The sequence below is a fragment of the Macaca fascicularis genome, chromosome 11 (genome assembly GCF_037993035.2).
Source record: "Macaca fascicularis isolate 582-1 chromosome 11, T2T-MFA8v1.1".
NCBI lineage: Eukaryota > Metazoa > Chordata > Mammalia > Primates > Cercopithecidae > Macaca > Macaca fascicularis.
In genome coordinates, this window is record NC_088385.1 from 15,479,970 (window position 1) to 15,492,263 (window position 12,294).

General features: G+C 46.8%; 2 protein-coding genes across 3 annotated transcripts in view; both read left to right on the forward strand.

The window, feature by feature from the left end:
• Positions 1-1,244: 1,244 nt before the first annotated feature.
• CDKN1B (cyclin dependent kinase inhibitor 1B) lies at positions 1,245-6,235 on the forward strand. 2 transcript variants are annotated; one of them, XM_065523772.2, is made up of 3 exons: positions 1,245-2,220; positions 2,731-2,860; positions 4,943-6,235. In XM_065523772.2, exons 1-2 carry the CDS (start codon positions 1,722-1,724, stop codon positions 2,850-2,852), a joined length of 621 nt encoding a protein of 206 aa, XP_065379844.1. In that variant the 5' UTR covers positions 1,245-1,721; the 3' UTR covers positions 2,853-2,860; positions 4,943-6,235. The 2 variants fall into 2 exon arrangements, with proteins under 2 accessions (XP_065379844.1, XP_005570241.1); XM_005570184.4 differs by having other exon boundaries at positions 1,245-2,196.
• A 3,526-nt stretch (positions 6,236-9,761) lies between these two features.
• The window catches only part of APOLD1 (apolipoprotein L domain containing 1), a 75,499-nt gene continuing 72,966 nt past the window's right edge, over positions 9,762-12,294 (forward strand). Inside the window, exon 1 of the mRNA XM_065523771.1 lies at positions 9,762-9,941. Within this exon, the coding sequence (XP_065379843.1) occupies positions 9,846-9,941 (96 nt within the window). The 5' untranslated portion in view covers positions 9,762-9,845. The remainder of the gene's footprint in view (positions 9,942-12,294) is intronic.

The following is a 12,294-nucleotide window of genomic DNA, read 5'->3' on the forward strand; positions in this document are numbered from 1 at the left end:
ACCTTCCACCACGGTGCTCAAGCCCACACTGAGAGAGAAATTTCCAGTTGCAAAAGGGAGAAGAGAAACGCTGGAATACTAGCATCGGACGTTAGGACATAGATGTGGTGGTTTTAAAAATCATTTCATCATCTGGAGTTTGACCCCGAGGGGAGTCTTTTCACTCTTCAGCCCTCTGAAAGCATTCACTAGCATCTGAATATTGTTCTGAGTTTGTTGGAGCAGTGAAATCTGGTGAGAGAGAAGGGTGGAGGAAGGAAGGAGCTGTTGTATTTGGCGGCTGGAGTCAGGTAGAGGAAACTGCTACAATCCCGGGAAAGAACAGAAAAGTAGAAAGAGAGGAGTTCCCACACGCAGCCAATGTCCATGGCCTTAACTGTGCTTGGGAAACAAGATCCTGGGCCAGGGGCGTACCCTCGTTTTTCAAAACTAAATGTGTCTGAGACAGCTACAAAGTGTATTAAGGGACTTGAGAGACTACTTGAGTTTTTTTTTAATCTTGAGTTCCTTTCTTATTTTCATTGAGGGAGAGCTTGAGTTCATGATAAGTGCCGCGTCTACTCCTGGCTAATTTCTGAAAGAAAGACGTTCGCCTTGGCTTCTTTCCTAGGCCCCCAGCCTCCCCAGGGATGGCACAAACTTCTGGGTTAAGGCTGAGCCAACCATTGCCCACCGCCTCCACCCACCCCCAGCTAAGGCACGCCGGCAGGGGGGGCGCCCAGCCCCCCAGCAAACGCTCCGCGGCCTCCCCCGCAGACCGCGAGGTGGGGGCCATCGGGGAGGGCCGAGCTGGGGGCAGCTCGCCACCCCGGCTCCAAGCGAGCTGCCGGCGATCTTCGCGGTCCTCTGGTCCAGGCCCCGGCTTCCCCCGCGAGGAGCGGGAGGGAGGTCGGGGCTTAGGCGCCTTTGCGCACCCGCCAGTGCAGCGCCGGGCCCCGAACCCCAGGCCCCGCCCCAGGTTCCCGGCCGTTTGGCTAGTTTGTTTGTCTTAATTTTAATTTCTCCGAGGCCAGCCAGAGCAGGTTTGTTGGCAGCACTACCCCTCCAGCAGTCACGCGACCAGCCAATCTCCCGGCGGCGCTCGGGGAGGCGGCGCGCTCGGGAACGCGGGGAGGCGGCGGAACCGAGCCGGGGCCACCTTAAGGCCGCGCTCGCCAGCCTCGGCGGGGCGGCTCCCGGCGCCGCAACCAATGGATCTCCTCCTCTGTTTAAATAGACTCGCCGTGTCAATCATTTTCTTCTTCGTCAGCCTCCCTTCCACCGCCATATTGGGCCACTAAAAAAAGGGGGCTCGTCTTTTCGGGGTGTTTTTCTCCCCCTCCCCTGTCCCCGCTTGCTCACGGTTCCGCGACTCCGACGCCGGCAAGGTTTGGAGAGCGGCTGGGTTTGCGGGACCTGCGGGCTTGTACCCGCCCGGACTCGGACGGGCTTTGCCACCCTCTCCGCTTGCCTGGACCCCTCCCCTCCCCGCCCTCTCGCTCGCCGGTCCATTTGATCAGCGGAGATTCTCGGCGGCCGTGCCGGGGCTTCCCCGCAGCCCCTGCGCGCTCCTAGAGTTCGGGCCGTGGCTTGTCCGGATCTGTGTCTTTTGGCTCCGAGGCCAGTCGCTGGGCTTCCGAGAGGGGTTCGGGCTGCGTAGGGGCGTTTTGTTTTGTTCGGTTTTGTTTTGTTTTGTTTTTTTGAGAGTGCGAGAGAGGCGGTCGTGCAGACCCGGGAGAAAGATGTCAAACGTGCGAGTGTCTAACGGGAGCCCTAGCCTAGAGCGGATGGACGCCAGGCAGGCGGAGCACCCCAAGCCTTCGGCCTGCAGGAACCTCTTCGGCCCGGTGGACCACGAAGAGTTAACCCGGGACTTGGAGAAGCACTGCAGAGACATGGAAGAAGCGAGCCAGCGCAAGTGGAATTTCGATTTTCAGAATCACAGACCCCTAGAGGGCAAGTACGAGTGGCAAGAGGTGGAGAAGGGCAGCTTGCCTGAGTTCTACTATAGACCCCCGCGGGCCCCCAAAGGCGCCTGCAAGGTGCCGGCGCAGGAGAGCCAGGATGTCAGCGGGAGCCGCCCGGCGGCGCCTTTAATTGGGGCTCCGGCTAACCCTGAGGACACGCATTTGGTAGACCCAAAGACTGATCCGTCGGACAGCCAGACCGGGTTAGCGGAGCAGTGCGCAGGAATAAGGAAGCGACCTGCAACCGACGGTAATGACCCCTTCCCAACCGACGGTAATGACCCCTTCCCAACCACAGAAAGTCTGTGTCTGGGGCCCCGCTTTGCCTGCTGGAGGGTGCTAACCTTAGCTTGCTTTTCGGCGTATTCTGATGTAGCTTTGGGAGAGCGAACTTTATTGGTCTTAGGTGTTCAGTGCTACCTGGCCCACTGCTTGTCTGTGACTTTTAAGTCAGAAACTGGAAATGGTAAGATCCGATAATTTCCCTAACTTAAGACATGGCCGTCCCTCCCACTAGCAACCCCTAGGTATGTGACAAAGTTGGGATGTTTATCAACGGTCCGCCTCCTGGCTAGGGAGAGAGCTCTGGGGCGGAGAATGCACTTTCTTCTTTTTGAAAACAACCTCATTTTGTGTCCTTAAAGGCTACTGAGGATGACGGATCCTGGATTGTGGGTGGAGGGAGTGGGTTTTTCGTCCCGCGACTATTGGGCCAACTTCTGCCAGCCATTGTTTTTTCTAATAAAGATTGTGTGTTCTTTTTAAAAATTTCCTCTGCTCTTAGATTCTTCCACTCAAAACAAAAGAGCCAACAGAACAGAAGAAAATGTTTCAGACGGTTCCCCAAATGCCGGTTCTGTGGAGCAGACACCCAAGAAGCCTGGCCTCAGAAGACGTCAAACGTAAACAGCTAGGTGGGTTGATCACTAAAGGAGCACGTACTGAAACCCGGGGCCATCAGACCTCACGATACCTGATCTTGCTGGTTGCTGGCAGATTACAATCTTTTGGGGTTTTGTTTTGTTTATACTTTCGTGAGGTCAAAAAAGTAGCAATGGGAAGGTTGGGGATACTGTAATTCTTCTATGCCTAGAGATACTTTCTCTTGAAACAGTAGACCAGAGCAACTACTTGTAACCAAGGCCCCATCGGGTAAGAAGGTCATTTCCCTGTGAGTCCCACTAAAATATGTTGGGAACAATAGGTTCTTCGCCCATCCGAACAAGAACTGGGGTACTCCCTCAGTCCCACTTCATGAGAATTCATTTCCCAGAGGTTCAGCTTGAGTCAGTAACAGATTTTGAGCCATACATGGAAAAATGGCAAGTACATTATTAAGTTTCAATTTTAAGGGGGAATGTTTGGTAGAAATTGCTCACCTTTGGTTATGCAAGGGATTAGAGATGTCAGTGGGTGGTATGTTGTGTTCTTTGACATTGTCATAAACTGTCACTTTCCTTGTTTGCTCCTAAGTTTGGAGAGAGAAGGAACCAGTATTTGCAAAAACCAAAATGGAAAGATAAAAAACATTACTAAAGTTTCTACAGAATTTCTGGTAACACTGAAGTTGCAAAGCAGAAGTTAAATTAACTCTCGTCAGTAAGCAATCCAGGAACACGTCAGCCAGTGTATGCTAATTGTGCCGTAACAGGGTGATTTGGATATTTGTAGGGGAAATGGGTAGTAAATATCAAGACTGGTGACCGCAGGTCAGCCCAGCACAAAGGAAGTGGAGATTTTTCCATGCACAAGAATCTGATCACTGTAAATAGCTAATTTGAATAATTCAGTCCCCAAATGTACATGGATTGGCTATTCATAATGATCGAACTACATATATTAATAGTTTGTTAGCTTCTTATAGACCAAGACTGACCTCTTTATTTTCTAAAGCACACACGTAGCTTAGCATATGAGGCGATCTTAATATTGATGTTAACTTTTTAAATCCTCATTTATAAAAAATTTTAAAACAACAGGGATTACGGTGGGATTCAGGTGTGTTGTGTCTTTAAATTGTATATGTGACTTTACATATCTTATATTTTTCAGAGCTTATACAAAACGGCACTATAGAACCTCTATTTTATAGCACCATGTGAAGTGGGAAAATCAGGTGAAAATTTCCCTGAAGCAACCTTAACACACGCAGCCCTTGTTGGTTTGTGACTTGTGGCCCAGCTTATCAGATGAGCCATGAGAATCGGACCTGGATTTTGATCTGGCCCCCGTTTTGACATGCAGAGAGGCATTTATAGCATTTAGTAATATTGCTAGTTCAAAGAATACTAGAAATATTAGTAAGAACCTATTCAAAAGTATTCATGAGTATTTTCTGCATATGAATAAGAAATTAGAATATTTTGAAAATGATGTTAATAAAATTTTCTTCTGGAAGGCCCTTATGATTTTTATTTCTAATCATTTTTCAAATTTAGAAAATTTAATCTGTCACAGGAGTAGAGAAAAAAAATTCTAAATTTTTAAAAAATTTAGAAAATTTTTACTCTTAAGTATTACAGTTTCCTAATTTTCCTATTTATTTCCCACTTGTCTTTGACCTGGATTCTTTAGGGTTTCTCAACCTCTGCACTACTGACATTTTGGGCCGAATAATTCTTTGTTGTAGGAGGCTGTCCTGTGTGTTGTAGATTGTTTGGCATTATCCCTGGTCTTTCCCACTAGATGCCAGCAGCATCCTCCTCCCACAGTGTGACAACCTAAAATGTCTCCAGACATTGCCAAATGTTCCCTGGGGAGCGGGGGCAACATTGCCTACTGTTAAGAACCACTGCTCTAGACAAAAGAACACAGCACAGAAGAGAGGAAAAAAATCCAGTTAAGAGAATGTTAGGTGGAGATGACTGTAGTCATCAAACTTTTTTCCTCATCAAGTATTTCCAAGCTAACATAGTGACAAAATAATTCCTCTACTCTATTGGTAACGTTACTCTAATGCTTTTCCTTTAATTTTTCCGTTTTGTTTTCTTTTGCAGAATTAAGAATATGTTTCCTTGTTTATCAGATACATCTTGATGAAGCAAGGAAGATATACATGAAAATTTTAAAAATACATATCGTTGACTTCATGGAATGGACATCCTGTATAAGCACTGAAAAGCAACAATAACACTAAAATTTTAGGCACTCTTAAATGATCTGCCTCTAAAAGCGTTGGATGTAGCATTATGCAATTAGGTTTTTCCTTATTTGCTTCATTGTACTACCTGTGTATATAGTTTTACCTTTTATGTAGCACATAAACTTTGGGGAAGGGAGGGCAGGGTGGGGCTGAGTAACTGACATGGAGGGGGATATGAAGAGCTTGCTTTGATTTGCAGCAAGTAGATAAATATTTGACTTTCATGAAGAGAAGCAATTTTGGGAAAGGTTTTGAATTGTTTTCTTTAAAGATGTAATGTCCCTTTCAGTGACGGCTGATACTTCATTTGAAAAATCACAAAAATTTGAACACTGGCTAAAGATAATTGCTATTGTTTATTCTCATTTGGGAGATCTGGTGATCTCCCAAGTTTGTTAAATAGCTGCATATGGCTTTTTTAAAAAAGCAACAAAAACCTATCCTCAGTGCCCTCCCCAATCTCTCTTAAAGTTGGAATTTACCAGTTAATCAGCAGAATGGTAATCACTCCAGGTAGTTTGGGGCAAAAATCCGAAGTGCTTGGGAGTTTTCAATGTTAAGAATTGACCATCTGCTTTTATTAAATTTGTTGACAAAATTTCTTCATTTTCTTTTCACTTTGGGCTGTGTAAACACAGTCCAAATAATTCTAAATCCATCGATATTTTTAAAGATCTGTAAGTAACTTCACATTAAAAAATGAAATATTTTTAATTTAAAGCTTCTTTGTCCATTTATCCAAAGGAAGGTGTTATTTTTAAAGGAAGGTTCATGTAGAGAAAAGCACACTTGTAGGATAAGTGAAATGGATACTACATCTTTAAACAGTATTTCATTGCCTGTGTATGGAGAACCTTTTGAAGTGTACCTGTGTACATAACTCTGTAAAAACACTGAAAAATTATACTAACTTATTTATGTTAAAAGATTTTTTTTTAATCTAGACAATATACAAGCCAAAGTGGCATGTTTTGTGCATTTGTAAATGCTGTATTGGGTAGAATAGGTTTTTCCCCTCTTTTGTTAAATAATATGGCTATGCTTAAAAGATTGCATACTGAGCCAAGTATAATTTTTTGTAATGTGTGAAAAAGATGCCAATTATTGTTATACATTAAGCAGTCAATAAAGAAAACTTCCATAGCTATTCATTGAGTCAAATTGTAATGTGCTTTACCAAACGAGGTATTTGACTTGGCATTCTAGTCATGTTTAAACAAATGTAAATGTGAAATGGCAAATATCTAGGTAATTCAGGCCCACAACTCAGATGGTGTTTTATGTAGTCTGAATGTAGTTAGCAGTTAGTATTTTCCACCTAGCTCTGTGTGGGTGGACAAAACTTTAGAAGGTGAAAATGGAAAAGCTACATTTTCATATGAATAAGGTTGTCAAAGTCTGCATTAGTAAAAATATTTATGTCTTCTAGGATATGAATGTGTCAGAACCAAAAAATCCTTACATAAGTGTAGACTGACACACATGCAGGATTGAAAATGAAAGTAACATGGTGACTTCTCTAAATTCTTTATTTACACATGAGAAGTGTGAGGAATTAAAGCAGTTGTTTGGACCATCTAATGTATAAATCTTGTTTAAAATATTCAAACATATGGGCCCTCAAGAAATTGGTGTGCACTCTAGGTAGCTATTTTTGAAATTTAACTGGTCATATAAAAATTATTTTAATTTCCAAATACCCTTGTTATAATCTACACAACCAAAAACTGGCTAATGTAAGTAACCAAATCTGAGAGTTTTGAGTCTCCATAGCCATACAGCAGATACATATTTTTTACCTAAGGAAAAAAGTGTAAGACGATATTTTAAAGTCAGATAACTAAAATGATTCCTGTAATTCCACATTCTCAAAAGAAAATGTGTTTAAGGTGTAATAGTAAATTATTCTAGGACTTACTCTAGTAAGTGGGTAAATCGTAAAAATCTAAATTTGGGTTAAATTGTTTCGCTCAAATATCTACATTTCCATTATCGTACCCCAAAAGGAGCTCTCAAAGAATAGTTTGAACAGTTTTTGACCCGAAGATTTTTTTTTTTTTTTTTTGAGCAGGTTGGACTCTTCGGCTCCCTGGAAGGGAAAAATAGGTCCTTTAGTGGCTGGGCTACGTCTTTCAAGTAGGTATTATTTTAATGAAAGACTAGAGGTGTTTTGTCATTTTGTTTGAAACTCCATCCAAGAGTGTTTTTCGAAAACAGACTGAGGGAGCAAGAAAAACAATTCGAAATAGGGAGGAAGGAGTGGAGGGTCAGAAAATAATGAAATTAAAGTTCCTCTGAGTAAAAGAAGATAATTCAGAAAGTGTCTCTAACAGAGGAAAAAATACCGCCTGGATTGCTGCAGGCACCCCAGTCTCCTTTCCTAAAGAGGTCTCTTTAAAGATAATTTTGAGCGATTGCGTTTTAGTTGTGCGGGCCAGGGAGAAGTGGATGCTCGCCGCGCCAGGCACGTCCACAGGAACGCAGCCCCGAGTCACCGTGTCCTTCGTCCTTTACCCGCCTGTGTCAAGCAAGCCTCCAAAAGTGACCCGCAGTTCAGCTCGTCCTTCTCCGCGAACGTCCCTTTGCGGGGATGCGGCCGCCGGTGCCCGCCACCTCTGGCCCCGCTACCAAGCCACTGCGCCGTCGTCTCCCCAAACTGCCCCGCAGTTCCGCGCCCGCCCGCCACTGCAGTTGCGGGGTCAGGCTGGCTGGTGCCTTGGGACGAAAAGGCCATCAAGTCTTGCTCCCCCATCTGTAACGTGCAGCCCCCGCACTGTCCCCGTCGTCGCGCGCTGTTCCCGCGCCCGGGCGGCCGCGCCTCCGCCGCGCAGCCGGGCTGGGCGGTTTCTCAGAAACTTTCCTCCCTCATCCTCTCCTCTGCGCTGAGAAAGCGGCGAAAGCCCCCACTCCTCTCCGCAGACAGACTCTCCACCTGAATTACTGGCTGCCTCCGCGGCTGTGGGGATATTGGAGCTAAGGAGAGAGCCTTCCCGAGTTCGCGGACCCTCCGGCGCTGCAGCCCGCTCCCACCCCTACACTGGGCTCCAATGATCCGCAGCCCCGCGCATTTCGAAAGCCCGCCCGGCTCGCCGGCGCCCGGGGAGGGTCACAGAGGCGCGCGGCCCGGGCCCAACGCCACGGCCGCCCGCGTGGGTTCCCTCCGCCCTCACCCCAGCTCGGCAACGTCCCCCCATCGCATCCCCGGCCGCCTGGCGCGGGGGCCTGGGACAGGGAAGAACTGGGAAATGTGGGTTTGGGGGCGTGTTTGGGGGACTCCGGGAGCGTGGGCTTCACAAGCGGGGAGCGGGGCGAGAGGCCTCTCAGGCCGGGGTGCTCCGGCCTCAGGGAGCGACTTTCCCGGAGGCCGGGGGACTCTGCCTTCGCCATTTCATTATCATCACAGCGCCCACACTTGCTCTTCTCTCAAGCTCTTTGCACCGAAAAAGTAATTCTAAATCTCCTCTAGGATCTTCTGTCTGGTGTTCAGAGTATGAATTTCTTTTTAAAACTTGCTGTGTCTTTCACCTGGGCCACACCCTACGTCCACCCACCCCCTCTCCGCCAAAAGGGAGGTAAAAAATCCTGCGGGCCCAGCTGGGGGTGGGGAAGGGGCCCACAGTCCCGTTGGAAAACCTCAGCAGCCACCTCCGGGATCGGGGCTGGCCTGGGGGCTGGGGTGGGGTGGGGTGGGGTCCGCCGCAGGCCGACCCCGCAGAACCGAAAGTGCAGAGTTGACACGTATGCCCCAGCCCCTCTGCGGCCGCCCGCGCGCCCGGCCTGTCACGCGTGGGGACACACAGAGCGGCAGGCATCGGAGCAAGCAGTACAAAAAGAAATCAAGGCGTTGGGCGCGAAACCTCGACGCGCCTCTAAAGGAACGTTGAGAAAAGGCTGGGAGCAGGGCGCGCGGCCGGGGTATTGCATCATTGTGGCTCCCCCTCCAGAAAACGGGCTCCGAACCACGGCGACCATCATGGCGCTGGCGCCGGGCTGCGCTCCCCGCGCGCCTTCCCCGCGCTCCAGCCGCGGCTCGGGAGACTCGGACGCGCATTTCGCAAACATTCTCGCCCTCTCCCGAGCGCCTGCCCCCACCCCCTCCTTCTTTCTGTGTGTGTGTGTGCGTACGTGTGTGCCTGTGTGCGCGCGCGTATTTGTGTGTAGGGAGAACTTGCAGATGATTTTTTTTCCCTCCCGTGCTGCTGGTTGTAAACTTGATTGGCATTGGCTGCGCCCACTGACCCCGACGCCGAGTCCGCTGAAGATTTAAGGTGGATCCAAGAGGCTGCAGCTTCAGGCTGAGTCTCGCGCTCTAGTTGGTTTGGGAGCAGGAAAAAAAAAAAAAAAAAAAAAGCCCCGAACTGGTCGCCCGCCGCGTTTGCCGAATCCCCCCCCGGGTCCCATTCCCCGCGCCCGCCCGGGGCCCCCTCCCCGCCTCGCGCGCCGCGAGCGGCCTCCGCCCACCTCCCACTTCTTCCCCATTGGCCGGCGCGTGCAGTTTGAATTTTTTTTTTTTTTTTGATGCTTGTTTTCTTGTAAAAAATACAGTTCCCCAGATCGTGTGACGAAACCTGCTTCGGCGGCCCGAGGTGGGGATTTTGAATCGGTTCGTGGAGGCAGAGGGAGGAGGATGGGCGGAGCTTCTGTTCCAAAATTTTCCCCTAAGTGCGGTTGACAGTGTGCAGGCAGGCGGGGGTGCGCGGGGCGGTCAGCGATCTGCAGCTTCGCAGGGACAGAGATGTAACCGAACTCGTTCACGGATGTTCCGCGCGCAGTGTCACCGGCTGCGGGCCAGGGGTGCTCGGAAGGCACGGGCAGGAGCCTGGCGAGGATGCACCTTCCCCAGCCTTGGAAAGGTAGAACTGGGGAGTGCGGGAGGGTGAAGGTGGCCCGGAAAAGAACACCTCTTCGCAACCAAAAAAAAAAAAAAAAAAAATGAGAGAGAGGAAATAGAGGAAAAATGTGTTATTTCAACCGCCACTCAGAACCCATCATAATTCAGCCAGTCGGTGTCATTTTTATTGAATTAAATTTTTAAAAAGTTTTCTTTGATTTCCAGAGCGTTTTTGCGGGAGGAATATGTTAAAACAAATTCAAGACAGGAAATGAGACTTTTGAAGTGCCTTTGATTTCTGGGTCCGGAAATTCTTTTGATAAAGCATGTGTACGTTAAGATTTAGGATGACTTTTTTTTTTATTTTTTTTGTAATACGAGTCTAATGGAAATGACTTTCTTTATGAATTAGAACCCAATTATGTTTTACTCTGTGAACATTTTTAAAGTTTATAATAAGTCAAATGATTCTCCCAATCACTATGTCCATATTAGTGAAATTCTATCTCCATATTAGCGAAATTTGCATAGATACACACCTTTTTCTTTTTCTCTTTTAGTCTTGCTGTAGTGTACCGGACGATGTTAACCAGATATCCAGCACTAGCCTTCTAACAGTTCCTAACTCAGTGGTGACATTTTTTAGTTCTTAACTCCCCCAATCCTTCTTAGCCTAACAAACCTCTTAATTAAGGTCCATGAAAGACCATAAACCAACCTGATAATGCCTTTAGCAAGGGTGTGTTCACTTAATCTCTAATCCCACATCATAAAGGTCTGCTAGTCACTCCTGACCTCCAAGAACCCACCTAACCAGGGTGGACACTGTAAGAAAACATACGTGCCTTAATGGAATGAGAACTTTTTTGAGTTGAAGACACTCTAGCCTCAGGAAACAGTGAGCTCACCATCCCTGGAGTGTGAGTCAAGGACTAGTCTTGGATGGCTCCGTGATAGGAACGTTGAGGACAAGATGCAAATATCAAATAGTATTTGGACTAGTGATTTCAAAGTCTGTTCCAGACCCCTGAGAAACTGTATTTCCAACCTTGGCATTTCTGGATTTCCACTAAATTAAGCTACTTTCCTTGCTCATTAGCATCTTGTAGAGCTGCTTGGGTATTTGAGCACTTGAATGCAGCTAGTCCAAATTGAGATGTGCTATATGACATAAACACCATGTTTCCAAGAATTAGTATGAAAAGAAAATGTTAAATATTTCATTAATAATTTTAATATTGATTACCTATTGAAATAATATTTTGTTATATTGGGCTAAATAAAATATTAAAATGAATTTCATCTGTTCCATTTTGCTTTTTTAGTGGAGTTACTAGACAATTGACAGATGTGGCTCAAATTATATTTCTTTTGGACATTACTCTTCAAGACTAACACCTGTGGTAACTTGAGGCCCCATCTGTGGTGGGGTGACTATTTTTAAGAGTGGTGACTATTAATACTGAGGAGTAGGTGGTCACTTCCAGCTGCCATCCTAACTTCTCAAATTAAAGTGAGACCCTAACTCAGCCTCTGAAAGCTTTATTATTTATTTATTTATTCTTCTTATTATTTTTTTAAAAAGATGGAGTCTCCCTGTCATCCAGGCTGGAGTGCAGTGGTGTGGTCATGTCTCACTGCAACCTCCAAATCCTGGGCTCATGCATTCCTCCCACCTCGGCCTCCAGAATCACTGCAATTACATGTGAGCTCTGAAACCTTTTTTTTTTTTTTTAACTTTGTAGAAAGAGTCTTGCTATGTTGCCCAGGCTGGTCTCGAACTCCTGGCCTCAAATGATTCTCCTGCCTTGGCCTCCCAAAGTGCTGAGATAACAGGCATGAGCCACCACACCTAGCATCTCTGAAACCTTTCAATAGAATTCTGCCAACATCTAACACCTACTGTTTAATCTTTAATTAATTAATTAATTTATTTATTTATTTTTCTTTTAAAGATGGGTCTCACTCTGTCACCCAGGCTGGAGTGCAGTGGGCATGAGCATGGCTCACTGCAGCCTCAAGCTCCTGGGCTCAGGAAATCCTCTACTTCAGCCTCCCATGTAGCTGGGACTACAGATGTGTGCCAACACCTCTAGCAGTTTTTTTACTTTTGTAGAGGTGAGGTCTTGCTATGTTGACCAGGCTGGTATTGAATGCCTGACTTCAAGCGATCCTCACACCTTACCTCCCAAAGTGGTGGGATTACAGGTGTGAGCCACTGAGCCCAGCCTGTTTAATCTTTAACACTTAATGTAGGGTTCGAGCCCAGACTATGGGAATATAGTATAGATATGTCTGATGAACTCAGACTTGGTCACCACAGCTTTTCACTTTATGGCAATAGGAATACTGGAGGCCGGACACATTGGCTTACG